General features: G+C 45.2%; 1 protein-coding gene across 1 annotated transcript in view; it reads left to right on the plus strand.

Moving 5' to 3' along the window:
• Positions 1-19,822, plus strand: part of WDFY4 (WDFY family member 4) — a 171,294-nt gene that overhangs the window by 82,698 nt on the left and 68,774 nt on the right. Inside the window, exons 35-39 of the mRNA XM_033148038.1 lie at positions 461-597; positions 13,293-13,370; positions 14,391-14,594; positions 15,595-15,667; positions 16,354-16,505. Of these exons, the coding sequence (XP_033003929.1) occupies positions 461-597; positions 13,293-13,370; positions 14,391-14,594; positions 15,595-15,667; positions 16,354-16,505 (644 nt within the window). The remainder of the gene's footprint in view (positions 1-460; positions 598-13,292; positions 13,371-14,390; positions 14,595-15,594; positions 15,668-16,353; positions 16,506-19,822) is intronic.

Here is a 19,822-nt window from a genome sequence, read left to right on the forward strand (position 1 = left end):
ACTGTCCCAAACCCAAGGTAACTTAAGGGGCTGGTATGTGACCATCCACATTTGCCATCTCATTTGGGTTTTATGCCAATGTTACTATAATGACTTATGTAAGGAAAAAATACCGGGGATTTTTGTTTGCTGATCATTTTTTGCTAGGTCGCCTCCACCACACTTGTAGAACTGGGGAGAGGGGAGAACTTTTAAACTGGTATGGGCATGCTTTCAACTTAACGTATATCCATAGCTGTCAACCTTTTCCTTTTTTTGTGGGAAATTCCCTTATTCCAGCCAGGGAAGGTTGACAGCCTCCCCAGAAGGGAAGGCAAAAAAAGGGAGGGTTGACAGCTATGCGTATATCCCATGCACATACCTGGTCATGCTCTTTGTACCTTCTGGCGTATTTCCTAACTTGTAGAAAAACCTTTGCCTGCTTTGGTTTCAACAACTGCTTCTTCTCCTTGGTCTTTAGCGTCAGAAAAGAAAATTCCCCAGAGCAAGGTTCCAGCTCAGCCTTCAGACAAGCCGCGTTCTTGGAGCGGAAGCTTGTCTTCAGCGGTGAAACTGACCCCCAGCCGGAACCCTAAGCAGACAGGATACAAAACACAGGTAACATGCATCTTCTGATCACCTGAACAAATCTTAGGCTTTGAGCAAGGTGTCTGGTAAGAAAAAAACAAAACTCTTAAGGGCCTTGGCAAGTGCCTGGCATCACACCAGGGTGGTAAAGCAGGGGGAAAGTAGGTTTATTTCACTTGGGTCAAAGACACCCCAAGTGCATTTATGCACACACACACACGCACACACACACACAGGCTGTGAGCCTCAATGTCCCCTCTCTGGAGACCTTACCCAGGACAAAAAACCAGACTAGCTTTGCCTCAGACTGTATCTGCTACTTTTTGTTTGTTTCTAGAATTTTACTTTCTTTTACAACATATCAAAAACATTCAGGACACATATCCCATATTTCATATCCATACATTTTAAGAATTGCTAAACAGTTATTAACTTCCTCTTCAAACTGTCAAATCTTTACAGAACCCAACGTAAGAATGAAGACTGTTCTGTTTCAGCTTTATTTGTTCTCAAGTTCTTAAGAAAACCTCATAATAATGATAATTTGTTATTTATAGCCCGCCCATCTGGCTGGGTTTCCCCAGCCACTCTGGGTGGCTCCCAACAGAATATTAAAAACACAATAAAACATCAAACATTAAAAACTTCCCTAAATAAGTCTCCTTCAGGTGTCCTATAAAAGTCGAATAGTTGTTTATTTCCTTGACATCTGATGGGAGGGTGTTCCACGGGGTGGGCGCCACCACCAAGAAGGCCCTCTGCCTGGTTCTCTGTAACCTCACTTCTCGCAGTGAGGGAACCGCCAGAAGGCCCTTGGAGCTGGACCTCAGTGTCCGGGCTGAACAATGGGGATGGAGACGCTCCTTCAGGTATACTGGGCCATCGGTATAATCTACACCGACATAGTTTATGCCAAGTTCGTAACAATTAATCCACTCCATCCAATCCCTGTTACTCAACAGAATAATTTATCTAGAAAGTTTATTTTCCTCAGATTTCTTTCTCCCTTCCCTGACTCCCATCCTAGCTCTTAATACCCCACTCAGTGATTGTAGGTACTGTATCTCTGCCTTTTCCTAACAATGTGCTATTAAAATTCCACATTAAATTAAAAACCCTATTCCCGTTATTTATTTGTGGCCAATTTTGATGTTTTGAGTTGAAAATGAAAGCTAGGAAATGTGGAGGGCCTGAAAATGCAAAGGAGGCAGCGATCCGTAGGGCTAAGAGAGGCTTGACTGGGAGTTGCGTGGGAGAAAAAAGTAATCTCCTCTGACACTAAGGTCGTGGCCCAGTCGCTCTCTGTCCGCTAACGTCTTGAGTCGAAATATATCTGTTATCAGCATAGTTTGGTCCGGGGTGGCTTTTTCTCCAGCAGTGCAAAGTAGAGCAAATGTTTAATAAGAAGGCTCAATGCTTGTCCTTTACCTCCTTTTGTCGAGCAACTCGCTTCCAGGTGTGCTGTGAGTCCATGATACAATTGAGTGCTGGCGCCAACTATTTGCCTTGGGGTCTGTTTAATTATTTCTTAAAATTAATTTTGATTATTACAGCTGATTACACCTCAGTGAGCAAAGTAATTGATATTTGTTAATGCATCCCAAGGAACGCTTTGTACAACATGCTTTTTTGCTGTTGAAGGTTAAAGACTGTTATTGGTTTTCCCCTAAATATGCCCACATCATTAGTTCTTGCAGCAGAAAAGGTTGCCATCTGGAAAAGGCAGCACAGAGACATTATTCAGGCACAAGTGCATGAAATTGGTGTTTCTGCATCTTCTGTCTTTCTTTGCTGAAAGGGAGAGGCTCATAATTAAAGGAAGAGCTGGCTTCTGGGACATTACTCATTTTGTGTTGTTCTTTATCATGTCAGCACCTGACAGCTCCGAATCTGATAAATTATGCTTTCTAGTGTGACATGGAACCAAGTTTCCAAATCTTTCCCTCTTTCCCTGCTCCAGGCAGTTGTGTGTGTGTTATGTGCTCTGCAGTGGACAAAAGGTACTTGCAAGAGATTGTCTCTGTAGTAGTCAGATACACAAATGAGTGCAGACTTGTTTTTCGTGAAAGGAAGATGGCTTGAGCGTCTCCCCTAAGGCCAGACCTGACCTTCTTTTAGCTCTGGTGCACTTTGCAAAGAGATTAGCCAAGTGTGAGGATGGCTATTTGACTAGGACTCAATTTAAGTCAAACACCAAGGCTTAACCAGTGACCAGCAGTAAATCAATCAATGTTGTTTAGACAGAAAAGGAGCAGAAATAGGAACTCGTTTAGTGATTTCTCCAGTCAAATTTTGTTCAGTTTTGGATTGAGAGGATAAATGGACATAAATCTGATATGAGGAATCACAAGACAGAGAAACCAGTAGGAGAACACTTCAATCTCCCAGGACATTCTATACAAGATCTCAAAGTAGCTGTCTTAATACAAAGGAATTTCAGAAATAGACTGGAAAGAGAAGTTGCTGAATTGCTACTCATTACCAAACTTAAAACCACGGAGAGACCTGGTCTGAACAAAGACATTGGATTCTTATCTCATTATACATGACAAAGCTATCTTTAGCCATCTCACCTCTTGTTTTTTCCTTTAAGACTAATTGCAGTCGTTAACAGTCGTCAACAGGTTTTCCACACCCATCAGCCAGTCACCCATTCCCACCACCCTTCTGAGTAATACCCCTCCTCACTCTCTCACTATATTTAAGGGTCTGGTGACTTCTGTTTCAGTGTATCTGAAGAAGTGTGCATGCACACGAAAGCTCATACCAAGAACAAACTTAGTTGGTCTCTAAGGTGCTACTGGAAGGATTTTTTTATTTTTTTATTTTGTTCAGTTTTGGACTACTTTTTTAAGAGTAAATTTAATATGTGAATGTCAAGCACTTCCTCTCAAAATTTGGATTTGATAAGTTAAAAAAATGGTTTACTTACAATTTTTTTCCAAAGGTCAGATTCATGTGCTTTTCCATACAACAGTCTGAAAAGCTGACCAGGCAGTAAAATGTAGGTTAGTTAAAAAGTGGTAAAAGTTCCCATACTATTGGTATAGGAACTGGTGAGATCCATGCAGTTGAGCTGGAGCAACCAGCTCAAACCTCTTCACACGCTGAGCTTTTCGGCTAGACTGAATACAACAATAGGCTTGATTACCTATTTCCTCCAAAGATGCCGGGAAGTGATAAGTCCTGCAGGACAACTTACTCTATGGCGTTAACCCCTTCGTGTATTAATTAGACTTAACCATGTTAGTTATATGAGGCTGGTTATCCCAGTGGTGTAGCTTACCTTACTGCCACCCAGGGCGGACGGGCACACCTGGGGGTGCACACACAAGGGGTGCAGAGGGAGCGTGGGTCTCCAGAGTTCCCTCACATGCAGAAGCCCAGCCAGGGATCGGGGCAACAGGAAAGGGATGCTGCTGCTGCCACTCCCTCCATCGCTTCCACCCCACAGGAAGCCTGACCCAGGAGTGCACAGCCTGGTGGCACGCAGCCATTGTTCAAGCTTCAGCACAGACCCCAGTGGAGGGGTGGAGCACAGAGATGTTGCCATTGCCTCTCCCCTCCTCACAGGTGCTTCTGCCCCTAGGTCAGGCCTGACCCCTGGGGCCAGGAGGGCTAGGCCTGGCGGCACTACACCAGGCTATCATGCCTCGCACAATGGAGCCTTGGGGTGGGGCAGAGATGCTGCCTCTCCCCTCCCCTGCTTCCTGTCAGGAAACAGAAGTAGGACCCTGGCAGAGACACATGCCCGACTGGCATGTTCCCTCCTTCCTGGATGATTGTTCGGGAGCTTCTCATAAGCTTCTTCAGCCCGAACATCACAGTGACTGATGCGGGAGGACATCAGCACACTTACTGGATCCGCAGAGGTTTGCGCAGCTTGCGTGACAGACCACAGCAACTCAGCATGCTGGCTAACTTACTTTATTTACACATAATACACACGGAGCTCTCTGACATGGCTCCTTCTCTCTCTAGCATCAGACAGCAAAGAGAGAGAACAATGGACAACAGTCCCACTTCAGGGAACACAGTAAGACAAACATCCTGTCTTCCGTCACTTCCCATTCCTGTGGAATCAAAACACACACCGTCATGTGATAGACAACAATCCCATGACTGCACACAGGGAATGAATCTCCAACACTTCCACCCCCCTGGGTCAGGCCTGACCAGGGAGTGAAGCCGCCGGGCCAACATGCAAGGCTGGGAGAGCGGCACCGGCAACACCACCACCCCAGGCCTCCATCGTGGCCCGGCCTCAGCCCGCCCTCCCTCCCTCTCGCCCAGCTAGGACGGCACTCGGTGCATGCAGGCATCCCTTTGCTGGCTTAGAGTAAGAGCTTCCACCGCCAGCAGCCTAAAGGGCAACTGGGCACGGCTTGGCCTCGCCTCCCTGCAGCTTAGTGCCACCACCTCCGGTCGCCGCCCCCCCCCCAGCTACTCTAGTGGGTTATCCCACGTGGTTATTGTCACTTCTGTACTTGGCTATGGCAAAGAGATAGCTAAACAAGGGCCCAGGTTGGGTTTACACCTTGGCTTAGCACATTGAAGTGTAAGGTAAAGGACCCCTGGGCGGTTAAGTCCAGTCAAAGGCGACTATCAGGTTGCGGCGGCTGCGGCGCTCTTCTCGCTTCAGGCCGAGGGAGCCGGCATTTGTCCCCAGACAGATTTCCATGTCATGTCGCCGGCATGACTAAACCACTTCTGGCACAATGGAACACTGTGACGGAAACCAGAGCACATGGAAATCTGTTTACCTTCCCGCTGCAGTGGTGCCTGTTTATCTACTTGCACTGGCGTGCTTTCGAACTGCTAGGTTGGCAGGAGCTGGGACAGAGCAACGGGAGCTCACTCTGTCGTGGGGATTTGAACTGCCTACCTTCCAATCAGCAAGCCCAAGAGGCTCAGTGTTTTAGACCATAGCGCCATCTGCTCCCCATTGAAGTGTAGGAGCAAAAAGGAGCAGGGAGGAGCAAAACTGCTGTGGGGTTCTCTCTGGCAGCCTGCATGTTCATGCAATCCTAAGAATCCATAGTCTAGCTTGACATGTCATGTGAACCAGATCAGTGAGTGCCTGATTGGAAGATTACAACTTGTTATAGAAGACCTCTAAGGAGGTAAATAGAGCAATGGCCATGATCCCCTGCATACCGCTCTTAGAATTAGGGTTGTCCTGGTATTTATTTCTGACTCCGATTCCCCCAGCTCCCAATTTCAGATTAATGTTGCTTTTCAGACCACAAGGAGCCTGAACATTATTTCTAATTATTGAAAGGCCCATCAAATCAGCACAGCTGTTACACAGGCTGCCCCTGCTAGGCAAGGGACACGGAGTGTCACAAATTCAAGCCCACTCACAATTCGCTTGATCCGTAGCTTCGCCCTGATGCAAGATGTGGGTGGGGTGGAGTGTAATTGTACTCCTATCTTGCACCCCATAATTCAGACTGGCATCGTGGGGCAAGTTGGGCTGATTTTCCTTATGCTTCTGCCTGTCATCTGTCAAAAAACTTCAGTGGGGAGCCAGTGAGACATCTAATTGAACATCAAAAAAACTAAGATCATGGCCACTGGTCCCATCACCTCCTGGCAAATAGAAGGGGAAGAAATGGAGGCAGTGAGAGATTTCACTTTCTTGGGTTCCATGATCACAGCAGATGGTGACAGCAGTCACGAAATTAGAAGACGCCTGCTTCTTGGGAGAAAAGCAATGACAAACCTAGACAGCATCTTAAAAAGCAAAGACATCACCTTGCCGACAAAGGTCTGTACAGTTAAAGCTATGACTTTCCCAGTAGTAATGTACGGAAGTGAGAGCTGGACCATCAAGAAGGCTGATCGCCGAAGAATTGATGCTTTTGAATTATGGTGCTGGAGGAGACTCTTGAGAGTCCCATGGACTGCAAGAAGATCAAACCTATCCATTCTTAAAGAAATCAGCCCTTAGTGCTCACTAGAAGGACAGATCCTGAAGTTGAGGCTCCAGTACTTTGGCCACCTCATGAGAAGAGAAGACTCCCTAGAAAAGACCCTGATGTTGGGAAAGATGAAGGGCACAAGGAGAAGGGGACGACAGAGGATGAGATGGTTGGACAGCGTTCTTGAAGCTACTAACATGAGTTTGGCCAAACTGCGAGAGGCAGTGAAGGATAGGCGTGCCTGGCGTGCTCTGGTCCATGGGATCACGAAGAGTCGGACACGACTGAACGACTGAACAACAACAACAACAACAGGATTGTTCTGCTGCTCATGTTGTGTTAAAGAACGGTCTGCCAAGCTGAATTTCACAAAGCCTTTTCCAGACATATCTCTTACCATTATGCTTGGTCTGCTATTTCTACTCTTTCAAGAGCCAAACAAGCAAACATATAACATCATTTGTGTAACATCTTTATCTTCATAATAGAAGGATAATTAACATCACTAATTATCTAATTAAGTTCATTAAGCATCTACCAACAGTGCACTATGAAGCTGACATTATGTTCCACTGTCAACAAATGCTTTGATTTCTTAAGTAATTAAAATGTAAATTAGCATGCCATTAAATACACAAGGGAAGTTTTGAATCTGATATTCATTTCAAAACTGCTCATGGCAACCCTCTTTTTTATTTTTCTTTCCTTCAGTGAAACCAGACAATTTGCTATTAATGATGTATATTAAACTCTTTCCCCTTTGCAACATGAATGCCTGCTTTGATAACTAGCTTGCAACTAGAACACGGTGATGTTGCAAAAGGCGGGGAAATTATGTGAAGCTACTGATCTGGGTGGGTTTTTGTGAGTCCAGGAAGGTGTCTCCGGTTTGTATTACTGAAATATAAGTTAATTTGTGACACCATTGCTCATACCCAGAGACCGCAGCCACATACATGTTGGTCTAGCGACGTGTTACCTGGACGTTTCGTAATATGACTTTGGCTTTGAGGTTCTTGTATCTGAGGGAGGCCTTGACACTTATGTCATCAAATGAATCATAATCAGAATAATCTTTATTTGCATCAGCCACTAGCCATAGCAATAAAATAAATCTACTGAAGACAGAGGTCAAAACTTAACTATAGAAAATACATTTTGGGGGTTTACATCCATAATCACATAATAGACCTTATTCTAACTACCCCCACTAAAAAAACCTTGCAGTTTTTGCTGTCACTTGGTCATCTTGATCTGCAAAAAGAAAGCTCTCTATATTGGACAAACAGGCCAAACCCTACGCCAAAGGGTAAATGGACATAAATCTGATATCAGGAATCACAAGACAGAGAAACCAGTAGGAGAACACTTCAATCTCCCAGGACATTCTATACAAGATCTCAAAGTAGCTGTCTTATTACAAAAGAATTTCAGAAATAGACTGGAAAGAGAAGTGGCTGAATTGCAACTAATCACCAAACTTAAAACCATGGAGAAAACTGGTCTGAACAAAGACATTGGATTCTTATCTCATTATACATGACAAAGCTATCTTTAGCCATCTCACCCCTTGCCTTTCCCTGCAAGACCAATTGCAGCCGTTAAGAGTCGTCAACAGGTTTTCCACACCTATCAGCTGATCACCCATTCCCACCACCCTTCTGAGTAATACCCCTCCCCACCCTCTCACTATATATATAAAGGTCTGGTGACTTCTGTTTCAGTGTATCTGAAGAAGTGTGCATGCACATGAAAGCTCATACCAAGAACAAACTTAGTTGGTCTCTAAGGTGCTACTGGAAAGAATTTTTTATTTTGTTTTGACTATGGCAGACCAACACGGCTACCCACCTGTAACTGCAAAAAGAAAGGACACAGTAGGAAGGGTTGAGCAACCCAGCATGGACGATAATAGAGGGGTAATAACCTCACTCCTCAAATCTTTATAAAGAGTGCAAGCCAGAAGCACGTTAGCCACTGACTCAATACTGCCATCTCCACAGGGACATTTTTTGAAATCAACCCTCAAGTTAAGCCGAAGGCAGCATATTCAATCTTGCGAAAGTGAAAGCACGCCTGTATTTTGGAATTGTTTAATTTCCGCAAACAGGGTGCCAAAGTGTCTAGGTGGAAAATAATCATGCCATGGACAAAATTTCCTTATTGTGGCCAGATTATTCTGTCACTCGATGTCGTATAGGCGCTGTCTAATTAAATTATTTGCTTTACTGAGGCCCAGCGTTAATAACTGTTGTGGTGATAAGCCAGAAGAGTAAAGCTTTTGGCTGACAATTTTAGTCCAAGATCTCTCATATGTCGTCTCATGCAGCTCTGCATTTGTACTGGCTGCAATTGATCACAAAGTTCCCTTGCACAAACTCTCACTGAATGGGAATTGTGCAAGAGCAGATACGGCCCCCTTCTTCACTGTCTACCATCCACAGCCAATCTTAGGAGTGCCCAGTCTGTGCTCTGATTGTCTTCTATTCATTTCTCTGTGTGATATTCCATGAAGTGCTTTGCCACAAGGTCACATTGAGGCACCGCGACTGTGGTTTCTCTTCCTGGCAGTTGCTGCTTCCTAAGTGTAGCTGGTTGAAACGGGGGGTGTTTGGGGGGGGGAGAGATGGGGTTGAGAAACAAGGATTTTCATTTGGCTTGCTATTCCCCAACCATGTGGGGGTTCCAGGAATGAAGTGCAGTTGGCAGTGTGCATTAGCCTCCTAGAGGGTTAAGGCGCTAAGTTTACACGAGACGCTCTAATGGTTGGAGCTGCAGTCTGTTGAAACACAAAATGAGCATTTGATCCCTATTATGAGCGGCGGTGAGAATGAGATGTTTAATGAAAGTGCAAAAACAGAATCACTCGCTCTGTGACTGTCCCCAAGAAGCAAAAAGAAAGGAGATCTTCTCTTTTGCATTCAGCCGTTATGGAGAACAGCTTAAAAACCATTCAAGTAACAAAGGTGCATAATCACACATGGGTGTGTGTGTGAAACTGTTGTTGCTGCTGCTGTTGTTGTTGTTTAGTCGTGTCCGACTCTTCATGACCCCATGGATCAGAGCATGCCAGGCACTCCTGTCTTCCACTGCCTCCCACAGTTTGGTCAGACTCGTGTTGGTAGCTGTGAGAACACTGTCCAACCATCTCATCCTCTGTCGTCCCCTTCTCCTTGTGCCCTCCATCTTTCCCAACATCAGGGAATCTTCTCTTCTCATGAGGTGGCCAAAGTATTGGAGCCTCAGCTTCAGGATCTGTCCTTCCAGTGAGCACTCAGGCCTGATTTCCTTTAAAATGGATAGGTTTATTATGATCGCTACTTCTTAATTTAGAAAAGATCCGTACTAATCATATACCGACGTAAATGATAGAATGTGAATTAAACAATTACAGTCGTATCTTGGATCCCAAACGCCTTGGTACTCGGATGTTTTGGCCCCTGAACACTGCAAACCTGGAAGTGATTGTTCTGATTTGCAAATGTTCTTTGGAACCTGAACGTCCAATGAGGCTTTTGCGGCTTCTGATTGGTTGCAGGAGCTTCCTGCAGCCAATCAGAAGCCGCGCTTTGGTTTCCGAATGTTTCGGAAGTGGATTGGACTTCCGGAATGGATTCCGTTTGACTTCCATGGTACGACTGTATTTTAAAAACCATATGAGGTTCTGAACATATTCAGAACGCTGGCATCTTCTTCAGTGGGGTTGTTCACAACAACCTTTACTACACCTGACTCTCAAACGTTGAGGTTGTTGAAATATATACAAGAAATTAATCAAATTGAGCCATGTGACTCAAATTGGGTCTACTTAGACCCATTTTTTTAGGGGGGGAGAAGCAATGTGGACTAAAGCATACTCTCCAACATTTCTCCGATGAAAATAGGGACACTTGGAGGGTCTGATAAAATTGTTTCTGGGGCCCAGGATTATAGACCCTGGAACTAAAGCTTCATTAGTTTCATAGCAAATCCACCCCTGCTTGCTTCCACGCAAGACCATCGGCTACCTAATCTGCCCTCTGCAAAAAATGCCATCCATTCCCATTCTCTTAGGAATCTTTCCTGGTAAAGGAAATATACCAGCATTACTTTTCCTAGTAAAAGGTAAAGGGAGCACACAGAAATGCCCTTTACGTTCCCGCCGGAGCGGTACCTATTTATCTACTTGCACTTTGATGTGCTTTCAAACTGCTAGGTTGGCAGGAGCAGGGACTGAGCAACGGGAGCTCACCCCGTTGCAGGGATTCGAACCGCCGACCTTCTGATCAGCAAGCCCTAGGCTCTGTGGTTTAACCCACAGCGCCACCCGCGTCCCTGCTTTTCCTAGTAGCTGCCTTAAACTACCGATGGTTAAACATATCTGAATGTTTCCCACAGTCTCCAGCAGTACAGGATCCCACCGCAGGGAAGTGGGTGCCATATAGCTTTGTGTATGTACGTTGATCGGTAGAGAGGGTTTACGTGTAGAGCTAAGCCATGAAGGAGACTCCTGGCTCATTGACTTCTGCCTGCTGGCCTAGTCCCTTGGTGAGAGATTCTTCCGCTTTCTAGGTCAGCCTTTATGGGAGTTGGGTATGAGTTATGTAATAGTTTTGCGAGGCCGCAACCGTGATTACCAGCTTAATGATGCTTCAAGCAAACAAACTATAATGGCTTCTATCAGTGCTTTACAGTTTGCTTCCTGGAGAGGAGATGCTGGTCAAGTCCAAGCACAGAGCTGGATGCCGGCCAGCGTCAACTGGCATCCCATTGATCTTGTAGCACATTAACTTAAGAGCCCAGGCCAAGCATAAACAGGACAGTTTGTTGTGAAGAATTGCCATGCCTCTGGCATGTAAGGGGGCTACAGGTTGATAAAGCCTGGCCAGCATTCTTAGGCAATTTGACTAACCTTGCCCTAGAATAAACTTGTTTCTGTGGGATGTGATCCATGAGAGGCAGTCAAGTACAGCATTCCTTGTAATCGAAACAAAATAGAAAATTCTTTCCAGTAGCACCTTAGAGACCAACTGAGTTTGTTCTTGGTATGAGCTTTCGTGTGCATGCACACTTCTTCAGATACACTGAAACAGAAGTCACCAGATCCTTAAATATAGTGAGGGAGTGGGGAGGGGTATTACTCAGAAGGGTGGTGGGAATGGGTGATCAGCTGATAGGTGTGGAAAACCTGTTGACGACTGTTAACGACTGCAATCAGTCTTGCAGGGAAAGGCAAGGGGTGAGATGGCTAAAGATAGCTTTGTCATGTATAATGAGATAAGAATCCAATGTCTTTGTTCAGACCAGGTTTCTCCATGGTTTTAAGTTTGGTGATTAGTTGCAATTCAGCCACTTCTCTTTCCAGTCTATTTCTGAAATTTCTTTGTATTATTTAAGGATCTGGTGACTTCTGTTTCAGTGTATCTGAAGAAGTGTGCATGCACACGAAAGCTCATACCAAGAACAAACTCAGTTGGTCTCTAAGGTGCTACTGGAAAGAATTTTCTATTTTGTTTCGACTATGGCAGACCAACACAGCTACCCACCTGTAACTGATTCCTTGTGATACTAGAGAACACGTGGGGGAATGTTTGGTCCAGCCAGTCGAAACTTCCCCTTCCTCCTGGCTGGAGCATCCTTCCTTTTGCATGTGATGGAAGGTGGGTGTGACCTAACCTGTCCAGGTAACCAAAGGACGAGTCATGCAGCACCCTTCCCTCTTTTTGACTTCCTTCTTCATTTGACCAGTTTTCAAGTGTACACAATTTTCACCAATATATTCAATAAACATTTTCCATTCTTTTTTTAAACGTATGTTCTTCTTGTTCTCGTATTCTATATGTTAAGTCTGCAAGCTGCACATATTCCATCAGCTTAAGTTGCCATTCTTCTTTAGTTGGGACCTCATTCATTTTCCATTTTGGGGCTAACAAAACATGGACCGCAGTAGTAGCATACATAAATAACCTTTTTTGACACCTGGGAATTTCTATCTGAATTATTCCCCAACAAAAAGTACTTCAAAAATTTTTTTTCAATTCATTATAAATTATTACCCAACACTTTTTTTACAAGTCCACCACATATGATAGAACGTACCCTCAGCCTCATTGCATCTCCAGCACTTATCTGATTCAGACTTAGACATCTTAGCAAGCCTAAAGATAAAGGGTAAAGGGACCCCTTACCGTTAGGTCCAGTCGCGGATGACTGGGGTTGCGGCACTCATCTCATTTTACTGGCCAAGGGAGCTGGTGTACAGCTTCCGGGTCATGTGGCCAGCATGACTAAGCTGCTTCTGACGAACCAGAGCAGTGCACAGAAACGCCGTTTACCTTCCCGCTGGACCTATTTATCTACTTGCACTTTGACGTGCTTTAGAACTGCTAGGTGGGCAGGAGCAGGGACCGAGCAACGGGAGCTCACTCCGTTGCGGAGATTCGAACCGCCTACCTTCTGATCAGCAAGCCCTAGGCACTGTGGTTTACGCACAGCGCCACCCTACTTGGAGTTAAATACCATCTCTGAATCGTTTTCAGGTAGTTCTCCTTCAAGGAATAACATGCTGTAAACTTCAGATCGCTCTTGCAAGGTTTTTCCCACAAATTCAAATTTATATTATGTCCTATATCTATTGCCCATTGTGTCACAGAAGTTTTGACAAGCTCGTCTTTTGTTTCCCAATCTAATAACAAATTGTACACTTTATATAACAGATTTTCTTTGTTTTGTAAAAGTTTTTTTTTCAAATTGTGAGCTTTGGTCCAAAAAAACCATTTCCCCCACAAATTGCTTTGTAACGTCTCCTTACTCTTTCATCAGGACTTTGCATTGCGTTTGGAAGAATACCGGAGAAGTGGTCAAGAACTGTATGCGCTTTTGTGCAAGGACCATGCTGAGGTAGGTAATGGTAAAGGGACCCCTGACCATTAGGTCCAGTCGTGGATGACTCTGGGGTTGCGGCGCTCATCTCGCTTTACTGGCTGAGGGAGTCAGCATACAGCTTCCGGGTCATGTGGCCAGCATGACTAAGCTGCTTCTGGCAAACCAGAGCAGTGCATGGAAACGCCGTTTACCTTCCCGCCAGAGTGGTACCTATTTATCTACTTGCACTTTGACGTGCTTTCAAACTGCTAGGTTAGCAGGAGCAGGGACTGAGCAACGGGAGCTCAGCCCGTAGCAGGGATTCAAACCGCCGACCTTCTGATCGGCAAGCACTAGGCTCTGTGGTTTAACCCACAGCGTAGGAAGCCCCAAACACATTTTCCTGCTCCTAGCCAAATGAGGATTGGGCATATGGGCTACTATCCAACAAGGGAGGAGTTGCATTTTGAACATAGCATTGGTACATTTGCAGTTTTCTGGGCAACCTAAATGAAAAACATCGAGGGCAGCAGAACATCACTGAGTTTTGGGAGCCCATGCAGCATTGCTGAGCAACATGGACTTGGAAGTGCAGGTGTCATTGGTCTGATGTTTAGTTGAAGGAAAATTGGAAGCAAGGGCTGATCTCTGCAGATTAGTGAGGGGTGAAAATCTATCAGTTTCCCTCAGTTTCTCTGATGATCTCCCCTGCTGCCAATGCTGTTCACAAAAGATTTTTTCCATCCTTAAGTTCAGTTTGTCTCATTTCCACATCACCTTGCAAACATTATTTTAAAACTGGCACGGAAATTTTTACATATGCATTTTTTGCTAGCAATTGCTGCTCAAATGCATTTCCCGCCACCATTTTCAATACCATGCACATTATTGTTATTAATTATTATGTGGGTACATATGTGCGGCATACAAACTTTTCTGCTTCTCGTAGCCTAGGTTTCCGTGGTAAAGGTCTCCCACTTCAACAGGCCGATGAAATCTCCGAATAAACGTAAGAAGCCAAGCTGAGTTTTGAGTGTTTTGCGTCTTTCTTTGCAGAGGTTAATGTGCGGGTACAACAAATCTGCAAAAGCCTGGGCAGACCTTGAGGAGCAGCTGTTTCGGAGAGGAGGACCTTGGGCGTCTACCTTAGCCCCTTCTACTTCAAGGTGGATCCTGGATGGATACGAAGGCCCTTCCCGGATGAGGAAGAGGGTTTGGCTCAGAGTCACCTATCATACAGCTGTGTCAACAAGGAACAAGGTGACATGCCTTGGGGGCAACAAGTGGGAATTACCTTCCATCAGGGCAGCCTTTCTCTCCAGAACGTTGTCACCTACAGTCAAACCTCGGTTGTCGAATGCAATGCGTTCCGGAAGCCCGTTTGGCTTCCAAAATGTTCGACAACCGAAGTGCAGCTTCCAATCGGTTGTAGGAGCTTCCTGCACTCAAGCGGAAGTTGCATCGGACATTCGGCTTCCAAAAAACGTTCGAAAACCGGAGCATTTACTTCCGGGTTTTCGGTGTTTGGGAGCCGAAACGTTCCAAAACGGAGGCGTTCGGGATCCGGGGTTTGCCTGTACTTCTTTTGGTTCACTTGCATATTACCAGAAGCCTTGAAATAAACTCGGACGGCTTATCAGGGGTCCTCCATCTGGCGGATGTTGCCGCAGAAGAGCTGGAGGCTCTGTACTGACTGTGAGCCTTTTAAGACAGACTCCGTGTCAGCTTAATAAACCATGGGTTGTTGGAGAGAGAATGATATCGTGCCCACATGCTCCACCCTCCTCCTCCTCCCTTTCATTCGTTGACTTCAATGCTTCCGTCATGGTCTGATTATAAAACTTAAATCAGGGTTTCCCTGCTGTCTCCAGCTGCTTTTGGGACTACAGTCCCCCTCATCCCTGACCACTGGGTCCTGCTAGCTAGGGATGATGGGTGTTGTAGTCCAAAAACAGCTGGAGACCCAAGTTTGGGAAACCCTGATGATCTCAAAATGAGAGTAGATAAATCCATGTGTGATAAGCCCCATCAACGGCTGGTGCTAGTAATTCTAGTTATATGGAACCTCCATGTTCAGGAGCAGTGGGCTTTTAAGTACCAGATGCTGCGGACAAATAAAAAAGGAAAGAGTAACCACCTGCGTGCCCTGCTTTATCATGGAGGGCACTCTGGGCGGTTCATGGAAGGGGATTACTCTGACCAGAGTTCCAGTTTGATGTAGAAATGTGTTGATCTTCCTGTTTGTTTTTTCCCATTTCAGTTGCATAATTCCTCTGCTCAGGCTCATCAGCCGCACAACAGCACATTTGCTGTAACCCCGGAGGAAAGCCAAGGTAATATTCCAGGATCTAGGTCACTTACGGATATAGAAGGCATTACTGTGCATATATCAGTCTTGTGTCTAGCAACTTGCCCAATACCGTAGTGCAGGCTAGGGAGCAGAAAGAGATCGCTCTCTTTCTCATGCGCCCACTTCTTTGATTTCTCTGCTAGCTGCAGAGGAAGGGAAACTGTTTTCTGTGAGCATCAGCATAGAAATGCAGCCTTCCTCCAACAGTCTACTTGGTATAGGGCATTTTTTTAAAAAAATAAAATACTAGCCTGCCAATTTTGACCATGAAGAAGGGACTCTTTGAAATGTAAGCTGCTATGGTGGCTAGTAAGTTTGTTGGGCTTGTTTACAAGGCAAACACAACTATTTGTTAGCCATTTATTATTTGCTGTAAACATGGAGAGCCAGTGTGGTGTAGTGGTTAAGAGCGGTGGACTCGTAATCTGGTGAACTGGGTTTGCGTCTCCGCTCCTCCACATGCAGCTGCAGCTGGGTGACCTTGGGCTAGTCACACTTCTCTGAAGTCTCTCAGACCCACTCACCTCACAGAGTGTTTGTTGTGGGGGGAGGAAGGGAAAGGAGAATGTTAGCCGCTGTGAGACTCCTTCGGGTAGTGATAAAGCGGGATATCAAATCCAAACTCTTCTTCTTCTTCTGCCATTGATCCTGTCTTTCCTACTGATACAGGAGAGCCAAGGCTAAATGGAAGAGAAGGAGAGATGGATTGTGGGCAGCTGACATTCTTCCCCGCCCTGCATGAAAGTTTCCAGTCGGAAGAATTTTTGGAAATGTGCACAGAGCGGAAAATCATCCTGCAAGAGTTTGTACAGGATGAAAAGGTACCATGAATTGATCCAGGGGAACTTTCGTTTTGCACACCACTATTTCCCAAATTAGTGGTGGGGTGTAATTTGGTGCAGAGAATTGGAACAAGAAAGCACCTCAGATTCTGTTGAGGCCTAGACTGGACCATGGGTAGGCAAACTAAGGCCCGGGGACCGGATCCGGCCCAATCGCCTACTAAATCCGGCCTGTGGTCGTTCCGGGAATTAGCGTGTTTTTACATGAGTATTACGTGTCCTTTTATTTAAAATGCATCTCTGGGTTATTTGTGGGGCATAGGAATTCGCTCATCCCCCCCCAAAAAAATAGTCTGGCCCCCCACAAGGTCTGAGGGACAGTGGACCGGCCCCCTGCTAAAAAAATTTGCTGACCCCTGGACTAGACCAAACAGTTTGTTGTTGTTGTTGTTGTTGTTGTTGTTGTTGTTGTTGTTGTTGAGTCGTTCAGTCGTGTCCGACTCTTCATGAACCCATGGACCAGAGCACGCCAGGCACCCCTATCCTCCACTGCCTCCCACAGTTTGGCCAAACTCATGCCAATCACTTCGAGAACACCGTCCAACCATCTCATCCTCTGCCGTCCCCTTCTCCTTGTGCCCTCCATCTTCCCCAACATCAGGGTTTTTTCCAGGGAGTCTTCTCTTCTCATGAGGTAGCCAAAGTATTGGAGCCTCAGCTTCAGGATCTGTCCTTCCAGTGAGCACTCAGGGCTGATTTCTTTAAGGATGGATAAGTTTGATCTTCTTGCAATCCATGGGACTCTCAAGAGTCTCCTCCAGCACTATAATTCAAAAGCATAAATTCCTCAGCGATCAGCCTTCTTGATGGTCCAGCTCTCACTTCCATACATTACTACTGGGAAAACCATAGCTTTAACTGTACGGACCTTTGTCGGCAAGGTGATGTCTCTGCTTTTTAAGATGCTGTCTAGGTTTGTCATTGCTTTCCTCCCAAGAAGCAGGCGTCTTCTAATTTCGTGACTGCTGTCACCATCTGCAGTGATCATGGAGCCCAAGAAAGTACAATCTCTCACTGCCTCCATTTTTTCCCCTTCTATTTGCCAGGAGGTGATGGGACCAGTGGCCATGATCTTAGTTTTTTTTATGTTGAGCTTCAGACTATATTTTGCGCTCTCCTCTTTCACCCTCGTTAAAAGGTTCTTTAATTCCTCCTCACCAAACAGTTATCTTGTGGTAACTCTATCCTTGCACTTGGAAGGGCAGATGGGGATGACATGATACAGGCTCTTTCAGATTGTTGCTTGTTTGTGGATGTTACTTGGTTATATATACCGGCAAACTCAGGTTGCACAAAGTGAATTTCATGCCCTTGTACAACAAACCCGCTTCCAGGAGAAAACAACAACAACCAGACTTTTTGAGGTGAAAAAACTGGTGGGGAAATGCACTGGAAAATTTAGGTTATTGATTAGGGCTGAGTGATATATTGATATATCATCCAAAACTGGTTTGAAGTCCATATCAGTTTCATAATTTTTGACCTGGCAATATATCGTGAATCATGGTGTGTGTGTGTGTGTGTGTTTGTGTGTTTGTGTGTGCTATGCAAAAATCACGATGTAGGAAAAACCATGAATCCAGTCAGTTCCTCTACATAGCTCCATCCTTATTTCAGACATCGTGATATATCAGTATATTGCGGTGTTTAGCTGGCGATATGTCACAATGTTCGAAACCAGATATTGCCCAGCCCTGTTATTGATTGCAACATCATATGCAGGGCCAGATTTAGGTTTGATGAGGCCCTAAGCTACTGAAGGTAATGGGGTCCTTTATATGTCCAGCTGTCCTCTGTCAACAACAAATTGCTGCTGTTTTTTGTGTGTTGAACATATGCCATATGGTAATTTATGGACCATATGGTATCTCAAGTCATTTGCACATAGGTATCTCAAGTCATTTGCACATGCAGAATGTAGGCACCCTATATATAGAAATGAGCAAACCAGTGATATTTTAGGGAGCAGGCTAGCAGGCGGGGCCCATGACTTACATCATAGGAGCCTACACAACACAAAACACTGTTGCTGTATGTAGGTTTTATTTTATTTGTTTTTTTATCTTACATTTTGGAAATGTACATCCAGGGTGTTTTCCCCTTTAATTTTTTTGGGGGTCCCCCAAGAGAGTGGGGATAGCCAGCAGATGGGACGACCAGTAATCCCGGAGTTCCTGCTCCCACTGCGTTGTGAAAGGGTCCACTGGCTATGATCTGAAGGTAGTTGTCGTGAGTTCTGAAGGTTGCTGAAGGTTTCCGAAGGTTTTCTGCAGGTATCTGAAGGTCCCGGAGATTCCGGAGGTCTCTGGAGTGAAAGATAGGCTAAGCTAGGTAGCGGCCAAAACTTAGAAGGCCAAATGAAAGCTTTTTAAATAAAAGAAATAAAAACGAAGAGACTGCAGTCAATGGTGAAGAAACTCTCAACTGCTATGTGCAGCTGGTTTTACTTTCGGTTTCTCTCTGGTTTGTCTCGCACTGATGTTCTCTCTGGCTTCTCTCGCGCGTTCTCCACACACGCTACAGAGAGCGGAGGCTATTTATTAAGGAATCAAACATCGTCACAACATTTACAAGAACCAATCACAACCTTGTCTCTAAGCTGGTTTCGGGGGGGGGGGGAAACCATCTATTGACCGTTACATTGGCTAAATTGGCGCGCTTTTCCCAAACACGGAGGGATCCATGCAGCAAACTCCCTGCTGGATCCTTTGCCCTTCCTTCCTAACGCGGAAGGATACCTTAAAATAAACACAAACAAACAGGTGCAGTAGCACCTTAAGAACATATTCCCACACCCCTAAGCTATGTCTTGTTCAGCTTATACAAAAATCCAGCATTGAACATATGACTTCCCTTCAGACGATTCAGAACGATTGCTCAAGAAACAGCTCATCTGCTGTTGAATTGAATGTGTCTCCACGTGAAAAAAAACTCCACACATAGGAAGTTAGATGCTAGGGAGAAGGATTGAAATCTAGCGTCCTCTTTGATGAGCTAGTTTTCCATGTATAAGAATTGAGGGCAGCATTCAGACAGGGCACAGTACAGTATGTTTATATTGGACTTGCAATTAATGATGTACTCTTTACAACCTATTGGGTGAGAAAATTACAACCTCCCTCTCCCCACCCCCTAATATAAAGCTGCAACTTTATATAAAGGCATTTCGTCACTGTAGCAGTGCCTTTCAGAAACGTTAAGGAACACCGTCGGGCCGATACGTTCATCAGTCAAACAAGGTCCTCTGAAAGTGATACATATATGTTTGCGTGGACTTTAGGTTTCTTGCAGATCGA

Source organism: Lacerta agilis, chromosome 5 (assembly GCF_009819535.1).
Source record: "Lacerta agilis isolate rLacAgi1 chromosome 5, rLacAgi1.pri, whole genome shotgun sequence".
Taxonomy (NCBI): Eukaryota; Metazoa; Chordata; class Lepidosauria; order Squamata; family Lacertidae; genus Lacerta; species Lacerta agilis.